The following is a 25000-nucleotide window of genomic DNA, read 5'->3' on the forward strand; positions in this document are numbered from 1 at the left end:
TCCAAACTTTGTTCAGGCTGAATACTTATACATCATTTCTCATATTTTTCATCTACTGCATGTTCTCCATGTGGTCACCTGAGTCAAACAGATTCTCTAAATGGAAGTTAGACACTTAACAACATGTTACTTAAAGACAGAAAGGCTGAACAACATCATTTAGGAAGCAGAACCTGTCCAGGTAGACTTTAAGTATTGGGTTAAATAAGCTCAGTGGCTTCCGATCAGGTATGATTTCGCTGTTTTGGTCGGCGGACGAACCACACGGAGCTCTGAAATCTGGGTCACGGCAGCCCACGTTCTTTCACAAACCCTCTTTTCTTCCGTCCTTCAACTCCCATTTTCAAAATGAAGTGAGATGGATTTTAAAAGTTGCAGCTGAGAGGAAATATTTGGGGATCCAGGAAGCTCCCAGAACAGCTGCTCAAACATGAGTTATGTTCCACCTACACAGGAGATTAATTACTGAGGGAATTCCTCTTTATTCACAACATATGTGATGCAATCTAGACTCACAGACAACATTCACTCATCTGTGCTTTAATTTGTGTTTAAATTAATGCAGTGGCGGTAAAATTGTTGCAAATCGTTTGTTTTACAACAGTTATTTGTTGATTTGTTGACTTTGACTTGAAATGTGTTTTACATGTTCAACAAGGAACAATATGTATTTAAACTGTAAAAATATATAATTTGCTCGTACAGTACAGAGGTATAGCACAGGGATTGTTGTTGACACTATTATATATTAAATATTATCCATAGAAATTTGAATTATTCTGTGTTTATGTGATGAGTCGGCGTCAGACGCTTCTTTGTAATTATGCAGTTGAGCTTCTGTAATCGTCCCCAAAATCAAAGTAGTTGAAGAACTTCTTTCTCTCAACTGTCCAAACACAAATATGCTTCTATTTTCTCTACTATCTACTATTAACTATTAGAGAAATGTTGCTAACAGGCTATTAGAGATGAAGACATGGCCGGCTGTTGGGCTTACTTTCTGTAACCAGTGTAGCATTAAAGCATGGTGGAATTAGCAAGATAACTAGCGGACGGCTGGCTACTTAGCTAGCTTGCTTATTGCGCTATGCTTTCATGCTACACTGGTTCCAGAAAATGATCCAAACAAAGTTGCCACTGGTTTGTTGTTTGCAATGTGCTTTAATACATTTTTTTCCTCGGCATGAAGTTGTTACATTTTTACTAATTTAGCGGCTGGCTAGTTAGCTAGCTAGCTACCATGCTAATTCCACCATATTGTCATGCTACACTGGTTACAGAAAATGAGCCCAACAGTGTGCTAGCGCTGGGTCTAACAATCCATTTGCGTCAATTGGCGACGCTAGAAGAGCCAACTCGCCGCCAGGAGAGCATGCTGAGACTAGCTAACTAGCTAACTAGCTAACTAGTTAGCTAGCCGTCCTCTCCGTAACACTTGCGGCCCCGGAGAGTGAGTGACTGTACATATTGAGAGAAACTTTCTTCAGCCATGATACAAAAAGAACAGAAGTGCACAGTGTTTGCATATATAATTCTTATGCATCAACTGAATGTCAAGGACGCATGCAGCCTCGGCGGCTGTGTCTAAAACAATCAGGAGGACGTTGACCTGAACGTTGGCCTCCTCCCAGACAAAGTGTAAATGGCAGCTCCTTAATCCAGTGTGTGCATCGCTTTAATCCAGCTCCTGGGTCCACGCCAGACAACTCTGCAGCTCGGGAGAGAGCGAGGGGTGGAATTCAGGAGCTCCATCATTAGCGTGTGTGAAGTCACTGTAAACATTTGATTAATTGCTGAGAAGCAATTACAAGCAATTAAAGTCCTATTATGATGGCAGTGAAGGACAACGCAAGTTAATCTGGCTATCATCACAATAATTAGCCCATCATTTTCTCACCAAGCCTAATGTATGAAAAAATAAAAATAAAAAGGCAATTTATTGGTTTGTTTGCTTCACTGCGACTTGTGGTCCTTTTTACAGCAAAGCGGTGAAGACATTTTGGGCCGTACCGCACTCGCTGCATAGAAATAATGAACCATTTTAACCTTCTTTAGTCGCTCTTTGTGGTGTCTCGTACATGTCTCCACATTGGAGCTGAGTGACGAAGCATTTTCTCTGGTTCTACCCAGCCGGTGATGTTTTATGGTGTTGGTGTTCTGCAGCTTAACACATGAGAAAATGTCTCACACTGGCTCCCTTTTCCCTCCTCTTTCACCCTCCCTGTCCCTTTTCTGTCTCCTTCACTCTTTGTTTTTCTCCCCCCTTAGCAACAACCAAACTACTGGAGCTTCAAGGTCAGTGCCAATACTGTGTGTTTGTGTTTCAGCGTAAATCTGTCCCTCTGTGTGGATTTGTCTCTTAATAGGATAACTTCTCATTGTGTCTTTGCATGCCTGCTTGCCTTGCCTTTTTTCTCCGTTGTATTCAGTGTCGGTCACATGTCGGCGCACACTTTTGTGTTTAACTCTCTCTTGCTGGGAAATTTCTGTCTCAGCAAGTAAACTGAATTCTTTACTTCCAATGGAGATTGATTGGTGGCTCATAAGTGCTGTGTTGTGAATTGAAGGATAGACTGAATCCTTCTGTGTGAAGTACGATGTGTGGTCCAGTTTATCCGGAAAAACAGTTGGTTGAGTTCTGATTTCTGCTGATTCTCTGTCTGAGGTTAGAGTGAAGGTAATATTGATTCAAATAGGTTCGGTGTTGTGCTCTTTGACTGCTGTTCAGAGCATTGTAGGCTGGATTAAAAGATTCGGTGTTTGTGCTTTAAACCTGCATTCTCTCTAGTGTCCACCAGGGGGCGACTCCTCTGGTTGTATAGAAGTCTATGAGAAAATGACTCTACTTCTCTCTTGATTTATTACCTCAGTAAACATTGTAAACATGAGTTTAGGGTCTCAATCTCTAGTTTCAAGTCTTCTTCAATACAGCATGATGTTCATTTAGTACATTATGGTCCATTTAGAGTCAAACAGACCATAAAGCAGGGGATGCTTTAGGGTGGGGCTACACAGTGATTGACAGGTCGCTACCACGGCGTTGTCCAGTCTGGAAGTTGTCCGTGTTTGTACTCAGCTCCGCCCTCTCGTGTCACTTCTGATTGCAAAAAAACAAGATGGCGACTGCCAACCGAATGGATTTCCACGAAACAGATATATTCGTGGTCCCCATTGGAGGAAGCCTAATGACTTCTGTACTTATCTGACATATCCTTTAGCGCCACCAGCAGGTCAAAGTTCTCCCACCTCCTGTAAAATATCTCAAAATCTACTTGATTGATTGTCATGAAATTTTGTCCAGACATTCATGGTCCCCAGAGGATGAATCCTAATGACTTTGGTAATGATCTGACGTTTCCTCTAGCGCCACCGTGAGTTTAACATTTGTGGTTTTGAGTTAAAACCAGATAGATTGATATTACAACATAAAAGATCATCTGACATCATCGATTCACTCACTTGCAGGTTTGCCTGCTTCCAGGCCTCGGGTCAGTTTACACCTGGGCTTTTACTTGATTAGCAGGAGGCGGAGAGCTTCTGAGCGGTCCCAAATGTAGAGCTGGAGACGGCTGTGAAAGTGTAATCTGTACTGTATTAAAGAGTTTACCTAGTGACAGGAAATATGAGAGATGGGATTAGTTATCGCCTGAGCCAAATTTAAGCCCACGCTGTTACAAACACACGGTTTGCCTCCAGGATTTCTGAACCTCTCCGTTGCCTCTGAAAATGTGCCCACACCATCAAAATGAAACCTCATTTTCAGTTGGAGTCATTATTTTTTACCAAGCACTGGCAAGCTTGGGATGTAAATAGTGTGAAATGTGAAATGCACAAGCAGATCTGGAAATGGAGCCATTAGCGGTCGTCAGTCGCTTCATGCTCTCTCTCTTAATAATCTGTAGCTGCAGCTGAAGCACTTCAAACTGGCTTTGAGTTCCCAAAACTGGGGAACTCGACTCCCATCACGTGGAAATATTAATGCAAAGATAAGTTATAGAGTGAGTTCACACCAGGACTGTGAACTTATGAACTCGGCCTCAACAATCCTGGAAAAAACATGTGCTCAGTCATTGAAAGGAAGCTTATTAACGGTGAGAATGTAAACTGTGGACCAGTTTATTGGAACAACAAACACACAGTAGTCAAAGATTCTTCCATGTGATCAAAGTCTAGAGAGCTCTAAAGGGACATCATACATTTACACATCCCTGCTCCACTCTTCACTTAAATAAACACTCGACTCTTTAATATCAGACTTGTTTTAACTCACTCTTAATTAGATTCTTTGTTTATCATGTTTTACTGTCAATTTTCATATTTTTATTCCTTAATGATCTCTTTTATAAATGCACACTGTGTTTATTGTCACACAGTACTCATAGAGCCACATTCCTTGTGTGTGCAAACATACGTGGCAATAAACCGTTTTTGATTCTAAAAATATCTTATCAAGATAATTGAGTCGTAACGTGCCACCAGAATCAGCCACTAAGGTTTGGATTAATACGCCTAGCTTCTCTACCGAAGAAATAGTCCCTCAGAAAGGGTTATTTTGAGGATTATTCGGCGTAAACAGACATGTTTCTATGTGATTGTCAAGCGATTTACTGCAAACTTTTGAAATGTAGCAGCGTGTTCTTTAAACTGGTTTGGAGGGAATAAACTCTGCTACGGTTTAGTTTGGGCTGAAGGTGGCGCTAAAGGCTTTTCATGGCTGTAATCTGCCAGTAAACAGTAAGTAGAAGAAGAAGTAGAGGCTGTGACGCGGAAACAAAACAAGAAGCCTCGACCATCCAACCGATGGAAACATGGAGGTCTTCAGGAATTTGTTACACTTTTGCAAGTTTGAATTTTTCATGTCAGCTGGTGTCGGACATGTTTGATTCTGTCCGGAGGCGAAGACGAGCATTCACACGTTAAGATAATATCCAAGAAGACACTGACAGCAGAAACAGCTGATCAGTCATGTGAGTTAAATGTCACAATTTATTCTGCAAAGAAAAAATGCTTCATCTCTTTTTAAACGAATGTAAAAACATTTTTTTTCCGTTTCTACAGCTTTGTTAATGCAACACATTTAAAAATATGCAAATAGAACCAGATTTCTAAATTCACCTTCATTGAGGTAGAAATCTCAAACTAAAGCCAGAACTATGAAAGCCGTGGACACTGGGAGATGACTTGAGAGGTAAATTAGAAAATATCAGTTTTAGTGATTTGGGGATTCTAAAGTAAAGATTTTAACTGGTTCGTAAGATGAAACCAAACGTGTGTGAATTCAAACTCAAATTCAAACGTCAGTGTTTCCTTCTCATCTTGACAAACTAATGCCAGACTGTTGAGAGCAACTAAAGGCTGTAATGCATTATTAGCTCCACCTGAGACTCACCTGAATACATTATGCTGATTGAACGGAGCCTTCTGACCTCTCACGATGTAGCCGCTGGGAGATCGTGCTGCTACGCACACGCTAACCGAAGCACTTACTGCAGCGCACCGCACTTACACCACCAAGTGATGCTCTGAAAGGCTCTCTGCAGACCTATCGCTGATCCAGCGAATATCAACACTTCTGAAATGGAACAATGGAAAAGTGGCTGCTTTAGAATTGAATAAAATATAAATGTGTCAAAGAGAACATGGCTGATATTCTGTGTTTTTGTTATTGTCCATGAATCCCATGCAAACACCAAAACAACAATGAAGTATAGAATGTATCAAAGCCTGATATCTCTTCTTCCTCTGAGCCGTTGAGCTCCATTAAAAACACATCAGTGAGGCTCACTGTTGTTCCTGTAACACACACACACACACACTCTCACACACACACACACACACACACACACACACACACACACTGTAGTTCATTTATAAAAGTGCTTCAAGAAAGAACCACCCAAATAAAAATGTCTGATAACACTAATACATTTCAAATAAACACATAAAAGCACAAATCCTTTTAAAAGCTTCCCTATATGAATAGTTTTCAAAAGCAAATTGTGTATTCTTCCCCGGCTGAAAATAGTCCCAACACATGAACTCCTGTTTGATAAAAACTACAGTGATCAGCTGTTTTAGGAAATTACAGAGCCTCTTTTTGGCGTCTTATGGGTTTGATGCCGAGAGTCGTGAAGTATCGAGTTATGAACCAGAATTAATTGTTGGTTCGAGCATCTTTAGCGTCTGTACTCTGACGCATTTCACACTGAAACTGAATATTTCAGCGGTTTACAGTTGCAAAAAGGATTCCAATCAAATGCTTCACATTTTGATTGGACGGCTAAAGAGTGGGCGGGCTCAGACTGCAGCCTGACGTGGAGCTACAGAGGACTGTGACTCCACACACGAGTAACTATGAATCCCACCTCTCCTCTCGGCGTCTCAGGTTGAGGCAGAGACGATCGCTTAACAGTACTAACAGTATTTATCTGACTATAATGTGTATTCTGGATACATGTAAGCCTTCCCCCTGTCACGCCACCGTTCTCATAATCTTTCCATTCTGTGTGCCGTGTGTTCTTCTCCTCACTCGGTACGTTTCTCTCGTCTTTCTTAGCTCATGATGAACACATGAACACATCGTTTTCTCCCCCTATTTGTTGCCGGTCGGCAGCTCATTGGATTGGTTATCGCTCCCCTCTCCTCCGGGGGAGTCGGGGGTGTCTCGTCTCCTCCGATGCAACACAAACCCCTGCAGCAGTGCCCCCGCTGTGTGTGTGTGTGTGTGAGAGGGTGTGTGTGTGTTTAATAGTCCCCCACTGGTCCCCTTTGATGTTTCAGTGGTTTGCCAGCTCACTAAGCGCACACACACAAACATACTCCCACTGTAGGAAACACATCATATTATATAACATTAGCAAGACATGTTATATTTGATGCAGCCACACACATGGACATGCACACATACATGCACACATGTTCATGCACACATGTTCATGCACACATACATGCACACATGTTCATGCACACATGGACATGCACACATACATGCACACATGTTCATGCACACATGGACATGCACACATACATGCACACATGTTCATGCACACATGGACATGCACACATGGACATGCACACATACATGCACACATGTTCATGCACACATACATGCACACATGTTCATGCACACATGGACATGCACACATGGACATGCACACATGGACATGCACACATACATGCACACATGTTCATGCACACATACATGCACACATGTTCATGCACACATGTTCATGCACACATGGACATGCACACATGGACATGCACACATACATGCACACATGTTCATGCACACATGTTCATGCACACATGGATATGCACACATGTTCATGCACACATGTTCATGCACACATGTTCATGCATGACACAGAGCAGTGTCTGGTGAACATGGATTCAAACAGCAGCCTGCTGTCGGGAACACAATGGAGCCGAGCGCTGCATAATTCTCTCCTTTTCAATGCACCCAGCTTCACTTTTACAAATATTAACGGCTCCCGTTTGGCGTCTCTTGTGCTCTCGTCTCTCGGCCCGTTGTCTTCTCCATCCGTCCTCGTGTGGAGGGAAAGGGATCCTACTGATCCAGTATTCCAGTTTCTCATCAACCACCTTCATTTCTGACTTGATTATCGAGAAGCTAATTTTTCTTCTGCTTGTTAGAGCAGAACCTCGGAGGAAATAGTTCATTTAGAAGAAGTATCATTGTTTCGTCTCCAGAACGTTCTATAATACCACACATAAATACCTCATTAGCATATATATTACCAATCCGCCTGGCTTTATGTGTTGGAATAATGTAAATGACGACAGCGCTGCGGCTGTTGTGCATATGTTATTACCGTTCGAATGTTTTGGGATAGAGTTGTTTAAACCGTCTTTAGTGGTGCAGTGAGACAACGTAGGAGACCTGTTGTCATCTTCTGGGTGTGTTACTGACGTGTTTATACAAGGTGGGTCGGCCACATTGCTTCCTTCCTCTTGTTTTATAAGCTGCCTCTCAGTGTTTCCCATCAACTAAGCAGCCGCCACAGTCTCGGTTGGACCGCCGAGGCTTCTTCAGAATGAACCGAGAATTTTTTACACTCCCGGCGCGACTGTCGACCGGTTCAGACTGTCCTCAGTGTGTCTGCGCCGATGTCGACAATCCTCCCGACCCGTCTTAAAACACGGACCATCTCTTGTTTACCACGCTTTGTGGGTGGGACCATTCAAATCCATACAACCAATGTGTTTATGATAACATTAATTGTTTTCAAGAGAAAACCATAGATCTTTCCTCTTACCTTTGTTGTCATAATGCTCTAGATTGGTGCATTTCATTTTAAATTGTACAAAATGTCATTCCGGGTCAGCAGACCTCCCCAGAGGGTCTGAGGTCCACCCACCACGGTCTCACACTGTGTCCATACCTTTTACTATGTGTTGTTTATTCAGAAAGAGAAGGACAGTTAGCCTCTCTTGCTGACTTCTTGTCAGCAATTATATATTCTGGGATGCATTTTTAAAGACATACGTCTTGAGTAGGGACCAGTGTCACAGACAAGAAATGGACTAAGTTCTGGTTTTGGTCTTTTTGTGACGAAAAAACCCAGAACATCTCCGGCCAGGTAGGAGTCACGGCAGATGTATGTTTGAAGGATCATACAATCATGCTAGATATTTTTGGTATCAACCAAGTATTCCAATAATAGCCTCAGAAGCTTGAGAATTATCAGCTTTTTGTCATAGATTTTCAGTGACTTTCCAAACAGTTCTGTACAAAAATAGATATTTTACCAATTTGATTCTTTAGTCTTTAACAAGATGGAAGATAACGAACAGAGTCGTCTGCAAACATCCACCAGAAAACAAGCTTTAAAGGATTTGTCACCTCAGGGAGGCTCCTCTGTGCCTCTAAAGTCTGGCGTTCACAACGAGACGGAGCGTTTTCTGTACAGAGAGGCGTCCCCAGACTTCCATACATGTCCCAGCGAGCTAGCTCAGCTCTAACCCATTCAGACGGATGCTTTTGTTGCCCCGGTGCTGTCTTGCTGTTGATATGAAGCTCGGTGGAAAATCGCTATTCCCCAATCTGACTCGCAGAATAGCCGGAGTGTTTCTCACAAACGCTAAAAGGCTTAAGGAGTCCGACCGCTGCAGCGTTTCCCCGACTGGCGCGGCGCCGAGGCACGTGGCCAGAATCACTTATTGACACTTCACTGCCATCTGCCAAGACTGCAAGGTTTGCTCAGCAGACGGCACATTATTAAAAGCTGGTGGAAAGCAATAACGGGATGAGAAGTTCCCTCTAGATTTATACGTGAAAGACGATTATCTCTCCGTATAATAATATCTGAAGTGATGTAGAGACGAAACGGGAGAGAATGGCGTATTAAACTGCAGAGTTGGATGACTGTGTGGCTCGCAGGAGCGGTGGAGGAAAATAACTTAATATGTTTGCAGTAAAGGGATAGTTCAGATGTTTTGAAGTGTTGTTGTACGAGTTTGGAGAAACAGACTCGGGACCAAAGTAATGTTCTGCTGTGGACGTATTTTAGACTCCTAAAAGAATAAATAACGGTTTATGTGAACGCTATCATTACAATCAGTACACAGAAGTATTGCTACTTTACTTCAGTGAAAGGTGTGATTACTTCCTCTACTCCTGCAGAAGGGTGTTTACTTTATAATAGAGGACAAGTCAGGAGGTGACACACGTCCTCTCTGGAGACGTCAAGATCAAACCCAGACTCCAATCATCGCACAAAGTCTGAAAACTCAGATCAAACCGGAGTTCAGCAGGGAATACCCGGGCAGGGAAGTGAACAAGAGGTTGGCTTCCTCTCACTTGGAAACAAGTGCCCTTGAGCAACACAATTAACCTCTGGCTACTCTGTGGGAAACGGATCAGCACTGTGGATAAAGTGAACGTGTCATGTATGCCTCTCCTCCCTCAGGCTATTGTTGTAAAGACGTGTGCTCTGTCAGGAATAGATGCATTGTAAATGACGATTCATACGACATGACTATGGTTTGATTACTGAACTAAAACCTACTGGGCACAGTGCTCAGGGGCCCAAAGTATCAGGGGCCCCTCTGGCCTTCATCAGTCAAAGTCTGGAAAATGTCAGTCAAAGAGACGCGTACCAACCAGGAAGAGATGCAAAATGATCACAAGGACACAAAACGACTATGAAGAGACACAAAATGACAGAAGAGAAACGAAATTTCCTCAAAGAAAAGCCAAACGACTACAAAGACAAACTGAAAGACTACGAAGAGACACTGAATGACTACGAAGAGACACTGAATGACAGAATCACAAAAAGATGCATAATGACTACTAAGACTCACAAAACAACAACAACAAAAAGAGGCTGAACAACTATCAGGCCTGTGTGTCTTGCTACTGTAAGAGTGTCTTGCATGTGTGTGTCCAGGGCCTCGCTATCTCATAATCCATCTGTGGACGATGGACACGGAGTCCCGCTAGCTCGGTGCATCTGTTGACCGATTCAGAAGCTCTCACAGTTATCAGTCTCACTGGAAAGGAATGTCTCGGTCCGCAGCAGTAATGCCCGTGAAATCTGAGTTTCGGGGGCGTGGTAGATGTTTGTTGGGGGGGGCACGTTACAGCTGTGCACAGCTGCCTCATCAATCAACACCCAGTGTGTTAGCTGGTGGGAAATCTGTCTCTGACCAGCCAGCCTGTGCTTTCTAACACTCAGCAGAGGATGAACAGGTTCACCAGCAATAGAGAGGGCTGATAATCCTCTGTAAAGAGTTCTTACATCAGAGTCAAGGAGAGGAGCTAATGAAGCTCTGAAGACTAAACGAAGAGGCTCTTTTCACGCTTAACATGCTGGAAGTAGAGGTAAGGGTCAACTGCACTTAAAGTATTTAATGTGCAGCGTCTCTTCTGAAGCGGCTGCTGTCTGCTGGGTTCAGAGCTGAATCACATTTTAATGTTTCTCATAACTAACCTAATAGTGTTTTTAATATCACCCTGTTTGTGGTTAGAGCTGCAACTCTTACTGATTGTCATTATTGATTCATTCTGTTGATTACTTTGACTTATGTTTTGTTGACTTCCATCTTGTTTGGGCCTCTGCAGACCCGACTCTACGTGTAAAATTAATATTAATAATAATTGCAAATTCAAATATTTTTGCTTCTGAACTTATGAGGGAAGCAGAGGCCAGAGTAACTCAATATCTTAGGAATACCTTGAGGGAATGTCTTTAATGTAGCTAGTGCTCCACAGTTTATTTCTAAATATAGCACTATGAGCAGTGTGCAAAATACCCGGTGGCAAACAGGGGTCTCATGATGTTAGAGACCCCCCCCCCCCCGAAATGTAGCTATTGATCAATCAATCATTCTCATCTCAGACTCGCCAACCCTCCACATAATGTGTCCGTACTCCAGCCGCTGACACTCGCTCATGAAGCTCAGCCAGATGTTTGCAGCACTCACAAAGCTCACCTGATAGTAGAGTAGTAACGTCCTCGTGAGTAACGTTTCTCTCAGACTCACATCAGGAACCACCGAGAGCAGCTTGGTTGGCTCAAGGTTGTTGCTGCAGAGCGGATTATAGAGCGTTCACCGCTCACCGTTCACCGTTCACTGTGTTTGTGGTGGAACACGGCTGGTATGAAGCCAGCTGTTTCTTAATGGTACTAATTGTTATGGAGGGAAGACAAATACAGCTAAATGACGAGTAGAGTTGACTTAATTCTATCAAACTACGCTCATAAAATACAACGTTTAGCTCTCTGATTCACTCTTTTTAAAATGTAACGCTTATTTCAGGATATTTTACGTGGAAGTCGTCATCGAAGAACAATGTTGCGACTAAACAGCGTCTTGGTTTGGTGTCACATTGTGGTGATTTAGTGAGATCAAAGGCGTATTATAATAAAAGCATGAAACCACACTTCAGGTTCTCCTGCTGTAAAACATAGAACAAGACGTTTGTCAGAAAAATGTGACAAATAGACTCGAGAACGTCGTCTACATAAAAGCTCATTAATGGAAACGTGCCAGTTTAGTTCTTGACTGGATCACCGTCGGACAGGAAGGTGGAACAAGTTGAATTAAACACCTCTTTTCATCGTCTTCCTTCAGTGATTATAATACATTTGCACGACTTGTTCTGGCCTCATGAAATTCATGGAGTCGCTCATGCAAGAAAAATACAAACGGACATTTCTGTCTGACTGTGTGTGCTTTCACATCTCAGAGGAGACGGACGTTTTAATACACATTTTGCAGCAGCTGGTTCAACGTCAGAGACCTTTGTGCCGTCCGTTATGTGGCCTAAATATATCGGAGTCAAACAACGCCGTGATGCGCAGCAGTTTCTTACTTTGTGCCACAGATGCTTTTCACTGCGTTGAGCGAAGCCCGACTTTAGGCGACGAGCAGAGACTGTATATCAGAAGTCGGTTTGTGACTGCTGTTTTGAAGCCTCGAGTTTGGCATTTTGTCCGACGCCATCTTGGTATTCGGTTGTCTCCACCTTGGTGGAGTCCAACCGAATTTTTAGGCGACCAGAAGGTTACGACTAACTTTCATGAAGTTATAAAGCAAAAACAATGACAACTCCCAGACTGGACAACACCGTGGTAGAGACCTGTCAATCACTGTGTAGCCCCGCCCTAAAGCATCCCCTGCTTTATGGTCTGTTTGACTCTAAATGGACCATAATGTACTAAATGAACATCATGCTGTATTGAAGAAGACTTGAAACTAGAGATTGAGACCATAAACTCATGTTTACAATGTTTACTGAGGTAATAAATCAAGAGAGAAGTAGAGTCATTTTCTCATAGACTTCTATACAACCAGAGGAGTCGCCCCCTGGTGGACACTAGAGAGAATGCAGCTTTAACACATGAAGCTTTGACTTCACTTTTCAGAACTGGAGGTTGCCTCCTAAACACGAGCAGATCTCTGCCGCCAAAAAACCCCATTTGTTATAGCTGTGTTGTTGTAAGGTTAGAGACAGTTGGGCTCAAAGATGCTGAAGAGCCAGAAACAGGTTGTGATAACAAAAAGGAAAAAAAGCTGTTTAAGTTTCCCATAAATCTGCAGAAATACAGGAGTGTTGTGAGATGAGGAGGAAACAATCGGGAGAGGGAAATAAAACCCGAAGTCTCCAGGGAAGATCAGGAGGGTTGTCAAGCCTCTGATTCTCATCTACCATCTATTTCCTGTCATAACTCATCACTGCAACAGAAGCCACTTAAATATGACAACCGAGTCGAGTGGGAGGGAGGGGGGTCCACTGAGACGTCCTGTTTGGGTTTTATTGACTGTTACTGTGGGAAATAAAACACCAGCGTTAGCCGAGCTTGCTTTCTTTCTTTCCACCTGAAGAAAAGTTCCTCTGCAGCAAATCGAAGAGAAAATCGAATCGAGTTCTGGAAGGACTTTCTCTCTCTTCTGTTTGTTATTCTCCTTCTTCCGGCCCCCCCCCCCCCCCCGTGCATATAAACTCCGCCGCGCTCCATTGCTAACCTCTGTCTGCTCTCTCTTTGTAATGCACACTTCACTAAACACAAACTTTATAATTCCCCCGTTTGCTGCGTTTCTCTCTTCTCCTCGGCAGCTCGTCAGCCAGACGCCGCACGCCGTCTGGCTGACGAGACGAACTCCGAGACCGTAAATCTGCAAAACACACGAGAGGCAGCACACATGATCTGTCCGGGGCTGTTAGATGTGCTTCATGTAGAGAGAAGCCAAGCCCCAGGAGATCATGTGGTGCAACAGATTTGTATGTTTGCTGCATGTGCATTTCATCCTTCACGTCTTTTGACATCGATTTCCTAGATACACGCACACACACACACACACACTCAGCTTGTCGTCGCCGCTCGTGAGGAGCGAGCAAAGAGCGCAGATGCGTGAAGCGGTCGCAGTCGGCTTCACGCGGCACTGTGGGAGCTCATTACCGTATTCTGTGGGCCGGGGAAATATCTCGTCAGTGAGGATTCATTAGGAGCCGAACCTGCTGCAGCGGCTCCCGGTCGACGCTGTAATGAGAGGTCCTGCACAATGTGGGCTCCCACGGCGGCTCGGATTGGACAGGTGGAATATGTCTGGTAATCTGGATTAGGGAGGGAGGCTGCGGTCATTAGCGTCACAGAGCATCGCGTTTGCTCACTTCTTTTGTCTGCAGAATAACATTTATTTTATCTTTAGAAGCACCTTTCTGCACACCTCCCCTCTCTAATTGAAGCATTCTTAATTAAGCAGTAGACTCTTCTGGGCGGGATGTTTGGTTCGTCTAACCTGGCTGCTGCTCTGGTCTGAGGGGCTCTAATGTTATCTGCAGCTTCCTCTTTGTTGCCGGCTCTCTGTCTGAGCTAAACTGTTTATTTTGTCTTTTTTTCTGCCACTGTTTGGTTTCCCAGAGGCCATTTTGTCTGCTTGTGTCTGTGCGTTCTACAGTTTCTCATCTTAACTCTTTGATGACTGCATCTGCCGCCACAGCAGAATAAGATGCTTCATCTGTCTTTATCTCTGTTGCCCCCCCTCTACTAACTTCTTATCTCGTGTCTTGCAGACTCGCACACCTCGTGTGACTCGACTCAGCCCGACACAGCCGGCTCTCGCCGACCAGGCCAGCAGGGTTTCCTTCGCGTCGGCGGAAAATCTGGGGACCATGTCGGAGTCCGATATGCCGATCGGCTTCAACCGGATGAACCGGCTCCGCCAGAGCCTGCCGCTGGCCCGCTCGTCCAGCCAGGCCAAGCTGCGGGCGCCAGGTCAGAATGCTGTCTTTAAGAAAAGGCCTTCACTCTGTGCTACACTGTGACCGCGATGACACACACGGGTTCATCTGTTTCACCAGCTACAGTCTCTTAAACTCCTCGTATTCTCTCGTTCTCGTGTTTGTATTAAAAACACCATAAAAGTCATTGAGATTGAGATAAAATCATCAAAATAGAGAAAACAACATTCCATCAGTTCAGTAAAAGCCATGAGAAAAAAGTGAGTCTTCTTAGTTAGCATAGCATTTAGCCGCCCCACTGTAACTGTAGGAGCGACGGGCTTTTCAAGAAAAAATACTATTTTTATAATCACTGGGAACTATTTGACCTCTTCTATTATTAAAGACAAGACGATAATCGAATAAACTCTTTGATTATTTTTACAATCAGTGCGACACGAAATGCGGAACAATAATACGAGAAGTTCCTCGACTAGTTGATTTAATGGAGTTTCTCCACAAAGAGTCGCACAAAAGCATCGTTTTGAATCTCGTGTTCACCAGAGATGTGCTCATACGTTTCTGAGGAATTAGTCATTCAGCATGAAAAAAGCATAAAAACCACTAATTGACGAAGAAATCCTCGACATTTGTCACCTAATTGACTGAGAAGGAGCCTAACGAGCGTTTGAAGCTTAAATCGTGATTGAAAGTAAAAGTCGATCAAGCCTTCAGCTCAGAGCCAATCACACGCAGGACGTGTCCGTGCATGTAAACTATTAATCTCCTTTGATGCTTTGGACAAGACGCATTAGCTGTGACTTTACAGCGGCGCTCTCTTACACAGAAGCATCAAGTGTTCGTCTGGTTCAGCCCTCTGAGAGTGAAGTCACAGACTTGAGTCTATATGAACGCTGAATACAAACAGAGCTGCGTAATGTTTCCAAATGATCTCGCCGAGCTGCGCGTCATCTTTGATTAACGGCTTAATAACGTGTCTCTCAGGTGATGCGTTTACAGGCGTTAGAAAAGGTGGGACAAAATGCAATCATTTCTAAAACAGCTCTCAAACGACCGGCAGAATATTGAAGCTTTGGTAATAATATGCTGGTTTAATGCAACTTCTAGGTGAGAAAAAGCTTCTTCTTAGAAAGTAACAAGTGTTACAAAGGAACAACGGTTTTCTCTTTCTACTCTTCACACTACTTCACACGCTGGTGAGAACCAACACTGTTCACGTTGCTGTTGCAGCTTCCAGCTAATATGAGGATGATAATTAAGTGTTGTTTCATGGGACTTTATTTGTTGTCTTAGGTGTGATGCTTCTGATGCTTCTGAGGAGAATGAAGCTACTTCAGGAACAACGTTGTTTAGCAGAAGTAACAAGAAGCGTTTCATGATTTCATTCTAAATGCTGAAGAGTCAAAGTTTAGATCCTTATTTCCGACTATTCGTTCGCTTTATTGAGTTAGAGATTTTAGGTCAGATCGAATGTATAGTCTCCTTTTTTGTGCTGTCAGTTGATTATGATCCCAGTCTACAGTGTTTGTTGCATTGGTACCTGTTTATCTGTTTTTATCGAAGAATCTTCACATTCCTCGGCTCCATCCGTTTAAATTAAATACTGAAATCAAGTGTCAGGTTTGTATAAAGCATTGACTTTAGTTTGAAAAGATCAAGAGTTTGAGGGACTGCAACCAAGAGTCGAATAAGTTAGAATAAAAAGTAGTGGTAGTGAGTAAAACGTGAGCCATTAGGCAGCAACATTAATACGAGGGTTACGTATGTAATCTATGAATTCCGCATGAGCACCTGGAAAGACGGAGCGGAGTGTCCGGGTTAGTTTGAATATGTTCGGAGGTCGTGTTCAAGATTAACTGGGTGTTTAGTTGACTCCTTACACTCTCAGTGGGCTTAAAAAGAACAACTAATATTTTGAGGTGAACATTGTCCCTCCACTCTCTATTTCCATCCCTTCCTCCTTCAACCATCGTGGATCTCCCTCATTGCTCCTCCCCATCCATAAATGCAGGGATCTTGTTCCTCCAGCTCGGGGAGGAGACTCGCCGGGTTCACCTGACCCACGAGCTGACCAGCCTGGACACGCTGAGGGCCCTCATCGTGCACATGTTCCCCCAGAGGCTCACCATGGCCATGCTCAGGTACGCCGGGGTTACGTTTAATAACTAAATCAAAGTGTGTGTTGCGTAGGTTATTGAACTGTCTATGTGCTCATTGATTTCTGAGTTTATCAAATCAATCACAAGGTGAGCTCATTCTCAGACACACTTATAGAAATAATAACTTTTGTAAACAGGAGAATGAAAGCAGGAAAGGACGAAACAAACAGAAACTAATCCATAAAGCCATAGAATCTCATCTTTATAGTCAAAGCCGACACCTGAATTCTCCTCATTGCTTGTGTGAGGAAATATCTATTGCACACATTTTGACATGTTTTAAGTGAGGATAAAACATTTTTTTGACATATTTGTGGAGACGGCGTCTTAAGCTGCGAGCCTTCAGGTGGGCGTTTCCTGTGTTTTGTTACTAACCGGAGATTTTTATAGCTATGTGAATCCTACGAATGTTGGTCTTTGTTTTTATTTTCATTTATTTGGATCAACCATTAGCTGTAGAGCGAGCAGCAGCTGTTCTTCCTCGGGTCCGACACCACCACACAAACATACTAAACACAGTACAGGGCCGAGCTCCAGTCACTTAAACAGAAAAGAAAGGACTTCTATGGAGAGATGAGATTAAAAATGTCTCATTATTGATCATTGTATGTTACAGATCATTGTATGTTATATGGGATCCTCTACGTTGTATATTATACGACATAAAACCGTCTAGTTACGAGCTAAGTATCATTAGACAAGGAGAGATGGTGTTTAGGGATCTTTTAACTGCATATCGTGTGAGATATAAGTATAGATGTATTCTGATGTATTCTGATGTATTCTGTCTCTCCCTTTGTGTAAGTTAGTTAGCTTAGCATGCTAGCGTTAGCACTGATTCTCTCCGTAGACGTTGCTATTTTGTCCGTGTCATTTCAACACCAGCTGAGTCATCGGCAGTTTCCCCGTACGTCGGCCCGTATTACTCCAAACTCTAACTTTTATTCATACAGCAGCTTTCATGCAGCCTCAAGTGCTTTTAATAATAATTCAAAAAAGAAACAACAACAAATAGGACTTTAACAAGACTAAAACTTACAACAATAAAACCAAAAAATCTGTAAATAATAATCAATAAAATAAAAGAAACACTTTGAAACTTAAAGCTAAAGCTCTAACATTACTCCATATTAAAAGCCAGATTAAAAAGGTCTTTAATTTCTTGTCATTCTCTTATCCAGAGGCAGTGACTTCCACAGGTTTGGGGGCATAACAACAGAAGTTACTTTTAAGGGACGTATAAAGAACATTTAAAAGAAAAGCGGTGGAGGATCAATACAATCGTTCTCATGCAGGGAGCAGCCGGGTCAAAGAAACACCGTCAGTTTCTTACTAGAAATGAATTTCAGTTGAAGTCGGAGCTAATGGTACAGTAATAATCACCAACAGGTTTGTATACAGGACAACAAATGGGTAAAAAAATCAATAGGTGTTTTCATCAAGGTGTTTAATTATAGATGATGTGCTCTGAAGCTGCTGGTTGATACGTATGAACTCACGTTACGGTTGTCAGCAGGACTCTGTGAACTCAAATTGCTCTTTTGATGAATTCAATATGAAGCCGCGTCCAGTTGATTCTCTCATTACGGCGCCTCATTCAGTTCAAAGACCCTCGGTTCCCCCTCCTCCACTGTACTTCACTTATTATTAGCGGGTAACAGCTGCTGAGATTGTCTTTTGAATGGGCTATTCATCAGTGTTTGATATTGTGTTTTGATGATTATTGATGTCCAGGTCTCCAAACACAGCGCTGCTGATCAAAGACGAGACTCGTAACGTCTTCTACGAGCTGGAGGACCCGCGGGACGTTCAGGACCGCTGCGTAATCAAGATTTACTGCAAAGAGCCCATCTATGGCACCTACCCCGGACACCAACACCCACACCTGGCTAACGGAGACCTGCGGGTAAGAGTTTGCATCTCTGTGTGGGTGCAAATATGTTTTTTTTGTTTCTATCAATGATGTAGAAAAGTCCGTTAACTGTCGCCAAAGCCGAGTGTTTTTGGTGGAATATACCCCGATTCACCCTCCAGACAATCGGAGAAGAAATCCGGTCCAGGACCTCGGTCGGTACGTTCGGCCCAGATTGTCTGGTAGTATGAGGGGTTTATAGATCCAGTTTTAAACCTTGAGAACCGTTCACAGCCCCATCGGGACAACAGACTGTAAGTGGACGTAGTCGTCGTGACGTCACCCATTGGTTTGAGGACTGATGTTTTGAAGCCTCGAGTTCTGTCATTTGGCTGTCGGCATCTTGGATTTTTGCAACCAGCGAGAAGTGACGTAGAGACGCTCTGGTAGAGACCTGTCCATCACCGTGTAGCCCCGCCCTAAAGCATCCCCTGCTTTATGGTCTGTTTGACTCTAAATGGACCGTAATGTACTAAATGAACATCATGCTGTATTGAAGAAGACTTGAAACTAGAGATTGAGACCATAAACTCATGTTTACAATGTTTACTGAGGTAATAAATCAAGAGAGAAGTAGAGTCATTTTCTCATAGACTTCTATACAACCAGAGGAGTCGCCCCCTGGTGGACACTAGAGAGACTGCAGGTTAAAGACATGAAGCTTTGACTCGTTAGAACTGGAAGTTACCTCTTGGGCCGCCCCGATGATTTCACACTTGTTTGATATTTGGCAGAATCTTGATGATATCGGTTATTATTACGTCGAGAGAGAGACAAGTCGGCTACAAGGAGACAGACGTGAGACAGCATTCTACCGTTGACACGCATTAAAATCTCACCTCCAGTTCTCGCTGAAGAATAGACGTCTCCCCAGACATCGTCTCATCCAGACTCGACACTTAGCCTTCTGCTTTAGTGTTATGGCCCAACGGCATCACGTGGGGTGCGTTGCTTCCTCTGGCACATTCATCTTAATACCCTGTAGTGTGTGTGATGCGCAATTAGTTTTGAGTCCTGTTGTGTGTGTATGTTTGAGATTTGAGAGAGGAACATCTGATTCTCCTCGTATGTGTGTGATGCAACCCAATTAAAAAATCAGTCAGGACTTAAGAACTCCTGCACTCTGAGCCCGGCTTAAGAGGACAGAGGGACGACGTTTTCATCATTACCGACGTCTAACGCGATGCAGGGAAAATGCTCCTGCTTTAGTCACAGTCACCTTTTCCTTCGTTGCCAATTAATTCCCAGTGCAGCTGGTTTCTGACTCATTAATTAGGAAGCGAGACAAACATTGTCTCTTTCTGGCAGACAGCAGCCAAATCATCCCACGAAGAAAACGCTCCGTGACTCTCCTAAAACATAGTTTTCTGTTCTTATTTCACCCCCGCGCTGATATCGCCCCCACTTATCACTGATATGATTTCCTCATGTCTTTACAAACGCTAGTTTGCATAAGTTAGTCCCGTCCACTCTCTGAGAGGGAGTCATGTGACCTGTCTTACTCCCGCACTGCTGTACCTGGACCGGCACCAAGTCCTTCACGTCACCGGCGCTGAGTGGGCTGTTTGCCGGCTGACTGTAAATTATAAGATGATATACTGAGGTCCAGTTCATCTGAGGACTGAGTTTGATTGTTGTGTTTCATACACATACAGAGCTGTGGTAGTTCACGGCGCTAGCTGTAGCGTGTAGCAGCAGTGTTTTGAGATGTAGGAGCTGATATATAGACCGCTGATTTCAGCAGGATTTAAAAGGCTGAACTTCTTTACATCTGTTCATGAAGTGGTCGTATAGGTCTGTACTTAAGGCCATGTTCATGAGCACGTCATCCAGAAAGTCTCAGTCGACTAATCGATTAGTTGATTCTCCAAAAAGTATCACAAAAAAGCACCACTTCAAATCTTTCGTTTACCAGAAATGTGCCGCACGTTTCTAGTAAATAAGTCATTCAGCATGAAAAATGCATAAAAAATCATCTGTTAGACGAAAGACATCTTACCGATTAGTCGCCTAAGAGAGGGCAGATGAACCGGTCAACAGCTGCTGTACTTGTATCTGACTCGGTGTACTTTGACGGTTCATTACTGCATTTAAAAGTGTGTGACAGCGATCCCACAGTAATACTCCTCATGCATGTTCACACCAGTCATCTGGAGCGTTAAACGGGCTCTTGTCAGTCCCGTCTCTTCCGTTAACATCTCGTCTAGAAATACTAATAATGCTTTTTAATCAGTCATTAATCAAAGAATGTAGATATTTACCAGAAGCATTTAAGTGAGTTTGGTTTCCCCACGTCGGTCCTGATGATGCAGGATGACGAGTTACCCGTCAGTCTGTAGAACTTCTTGTCAGTGTGAACAGGAACCGGACCAGAACCCCCCCTGGTTCGGACTAAATGAACCCAACTACAGGTGTGAAAGCCTCTTCATACCTGTGACATCCCTCCTGTTCAGTAGCTGAGCTCTTATTGATGAGCCACAACAGGGTTTTTATCTTAATTCATCAGTCGGCGTGCTGGCAAATGAAATGTGGCATCAGCCTGATTAGCATGATAACCGATGCTCTGTGCGTTCGGTTACAGCTGGAGCAAAATCAACCAGCGGCTGATGTCACCCGGTCCTGCAGTGTTAGTGTTCCTCTGAACAAGCGCTCGCATTCAGTCGCCGTCTAATTACAGCGTGATTATGCAAATGAGAAAGCTGTAATTTAAAAATTTCAGAGAGAATGCTGCTTTTATAGAATACGATAAATTAGAAACTGGAAAAAAAATGACATTACAGAGAAGCAGCAGACATATGCAGTGCATAACAAATGAATTTGCATGCTAAGCAGTGGAGATGAAGCGAGCGTTTTTTCGACAGCGGGGGCATTTTTGACGCGTTTTTTGTTGTTGTTGCCGTCAATCAAACACCCCGAAGCCTTTTGTTCACATGCTCGTGAGTGTGATTGCTTCTCTGCTTGCAGATTCGCATGATGCACAGCTGCCCGTCAATGTTGTAGAGGTCAGATGTCTAACGTGAGCTCGTCGTCGTCTAAAGCTTGCAGCTCTGAAACCTTTTCTGGCGTTTTACAGCCGTATCCAAAAAAAAACAGGCTTACCTTGAGTTTTTAAGTGTGTGTGTGTGTGTGTGTGTGTGTGTGTGTGTGTGTGTGTGTGTGTGTGTGTGTGTGTGTGTGTGTGTGTGTGTGTGTGTGTGAGAGCTTATTGAACCCCAGCCAGCAAGAGCCAAGATTATTCCCTGATTGCAGCCCACAGAGAACAGGACTACTGCAGTCTGTCCCGGGTCTGGAGGACAGTCTGTGGTTAACGATGAGATTGATTTGGCAGATGTTTTACTCGGCGGGAGAAAAAGTCCGGTTACGAACCTTTCGGGGGTGCCGTACCTGCGACGTCTTGCGACTGCACCGGAGTCATTAGTTTTGCCGCGAGGCCGTTCCGGGGCGCTGCTGTGAGAGGCCTAAGGGTTATTATGTGGAAATATTGGTTTTTCAATTTGCATGGTCTCCAGGAGCCATTACAGTGTTGTCTTCTTTTGTGTCACCCCGGCTGTAACTATCACTCTCGGCCGGTTCCTACCAACACTCTCTCCGTTCTGCTCCGCTTTGTTTCATCCTTTCTCTTTGACGTTTTTAAGATTAATGCCAAAAGACAAACCCTTCACGCTCAGCTCCGTCAATAAGCTATCGAGTGCAACTTAAAACGCACTTAAGGGGGCAATTTGGAGTCTTTCCCGTCAATCTATGAGTTGCTGTAACATGTTACAGTGAACGGCACTGGCTCGTTGCAACATTTATTCGTTTTTTTAACTGACTAGTCGCTCGGCCGTTTCTTTTTAAAGGTGACATCTCATAAAAGAATTCACTTGTTCAGTGCTTATGCACATATATTATTATATACCAACCCACAAACTGTCAAATAAGACAACCCAGTCAGTTTGTTATCGGCTGTTTGGATCAGAAAACATGTGATTCAACAAGCCAATCAATGCAGGCTCGTACATGTTATTCTTTTTAGAAATAAGGTCCCATGGTGGTCACCCAAAGGGGGCGGAGCTTCACATCTCTATACCACCCACCCCTATGAGTATCTCCACCCACGTTTTGAGAACTACCTTTGAAAAGGTGCCTCGTACTTTTTCACGCAAGCCAATCAGAGCAGACTGGGCTCTGTAGGGAGGGGGGCTCTTAAAGAGACAGGCGCTAAAACGGAGTGTTTCAGACAGAGGGTGATTGCAGGTATATTCACACAGACAGTATGAGAAAAATAAGGTGTTTTTTTACATTAAACAATGTAAACTTGTTCTAGTAGAAACCCAAAACACAAGTATAAACCTGAAAATGAGCAGGATATGTCTCCTTTAAGTTTTCAATGGTAATATCACTAATATCAGGGAGAGGGATCCGTCCTAAGAGGTTTCTTTCATTTATTCCCTGTTAAAGGGATGTGTGGGGATTTTCTTTCCTGATCTGAAATGAGGGCAGAATAGGACGAAGGTTGTCGTTTGCTGTCCTGAGTTTGTGACTTTGGGCTGTATAAAGAAATGTGTAAATGTAAATAACAAAGCCGATTCTATATTATATATAGAAAAAGAAGAGATGAATGGAAGAATAGATTAAATCCCAATAATCCATTCACATCAGGCTTAAACACTGGCACGCTACTAATGTGTCTTCAACAAATTCTAAATGAATATAATTTGACTTAATCACATCATCAGTCGTGCAATCACATCGTTAAACAGAGTCTGTGTTTGCACCTCATGTTGCTTGTTTTGTAAAACTATTTACATGCAAACCCGCTGTGGACACTTAGCCGCTCGAAAACGCTCCAGTTAATTACACTTCCTGTTAACTTATGTGCCCTCACAGGTGTGTGTGTGATTGTGTGTGTGTGTGTGTGTGTGGGGATGATGTGTTATCTCGTTGTTCTCTAGATAAACAGGAGCTGGAAGAGCAATTTAGTTTGATTTATTGCCGCCAAAATTCTTGGCTGTAACGGACCAAAATCATAAGTGTTGCAAAACTCCATGTTCTCATGTTTATAAATGATCTTTTGATGATCAGTGTCATCAATAAACGTCTGTCCTTCTACAGAATTTAGAAGTAATGAGAGGAATCATTTAGGATAAACGAGTTTATTAAATTCTTTCACTAAAAGTCTAAAAGTACAGTAAAAGCGACACAAACAATAACATGACATGACTAGAATCCCAGTGTAAAAGAGGATTTAAACAGGTGGGTTGTTGTTGTTGTTGTTGTTGTTGTTGTTTGCTCACAGAGGGAGATGGTGTACGCTCCTCAGGACTCTTCACCAAACCGCCGCCTCAGCAACCCTCACATGTCTTCCCAGCATTCGTCTTCCTCCGCCTCCCCTCAGGGCTCGCCGTCCCGCGCCCGCCTCCTCTACAGCGGCGGCAGGCCCTCCTCCTACGCCGGGCCCCCCCACCACACCCACTCCCTGCCGCACCCCCACCAGCAGCCGCACTCCCAGTCCCACCACTCCTCCCCCCACCACCAGCAGCAGCAGCAGCAGCAGCAGCAGCAGCAGCTCCACCAGCCCCATCATGCCCAGCAGGCCTTCTGCGCCTCCTCCAGCGCCATCCTGGAGCGCCGGGACGTGAAGCCCGACGACGAGGTGGGGGGATCCAGGAGCATGGTGCTGCTGCGGGGGGACGAACGTGGGATCTACGCGGACCCCTACTCTCTGGGCCCGGACACAAGTCGGCTGAGTCTCGCAGGAGGTCCTCACTCTCCTCTACCAGCCAGAGCTGACCCCTATGGCTCCTTATATCGCCGTGGAGGAGGGGGAGGAGGCGGAGGAGGAGGAGGAGGAGGAGGTGCTGGATCGATGCGTTCCCTCACCTCCTATACAGCGGCCGCTTTACAAGGAGAGCTGATGGAAAGCGGTGCTCTCTACAGACCGGGAGGACCGCTTTGCAACGACGCCTACGCTGCGTCCATGTTGGCCATGGGGCTGCGGGTTCCTCCGCCGTCCTCCCCGCAGAAGATCCCCGACATGAGGGAGTCCTACGCGGGCACCATGCCCGGTCGGGGCTCCCCGGGGAGGCAGAGTTTGAGAAGGGACTCCGTGACCTCCTCTGTGTTCGGGGACAGTCCCAAAGCCCGGGGCCAGAGCCCGGGGTTGGGCCTCACCTCGGAGCAGCTCTGCCTAATGGCCGGGCCCGGAGGGGAGGGGGGCGGACCCGGAGGCTTCGGATC

At 44.2% G+C, this 25000-nt stretch overlaps 1 protein-coding gene across 1 annotated transcript in view; it reads left to right on the forward strand.

Moving 5' to 3' along the window:
- Positions 1 to 25000, forward strand: part of LOC142951501 (SRC kinase signaling inhibitor 1-like) — a 45161-nt gene that overhangs the window by 6255 nt on the left and 13906 nt on the right. Inside the window, exons 2-6 of the mRNA XM_076093083.1 lie at positions 2269 to 2295; positions 14543 to 14744; positions 16722 to 16851; positions 18604 to 18775; positions 24060 to 25000. The exon at positions 24060 to 25000 is cut by the window's right edge and continues 30 nt beyond it. Of these exons, the coding sequence (XP_075949198.1) occupies positions 2269 to 2295; positions 14543 to 14744; positions 16722 to 16851; positions 18604 to 18775; positions 24060 to 25000 (1472 nt within the window). The remainder of the gene's footprint in view (positions 1 to 2268; positions 2296 to 14542; positions 14745 to 16721; positions 16852 to 18603; positions 18776 to 24059) is intronic.

The sequence above is a fragment of the Anarhichas minor genome, unplaced genomic scaffold (assembly GCF_050575085.1).
Source record: "Anarhichas minor isolate MPS153535 unplaced genomic scaffold, ASM5057508v1 ptg000017l, whole genome shotgun sequence".
NCBI classification, from domain to species: Eukaryota; Metazoa; Chordata; class Actinopteri; order Perciformes; family Anarhichadidae; genus Anarhichas; species Anarhichas minor.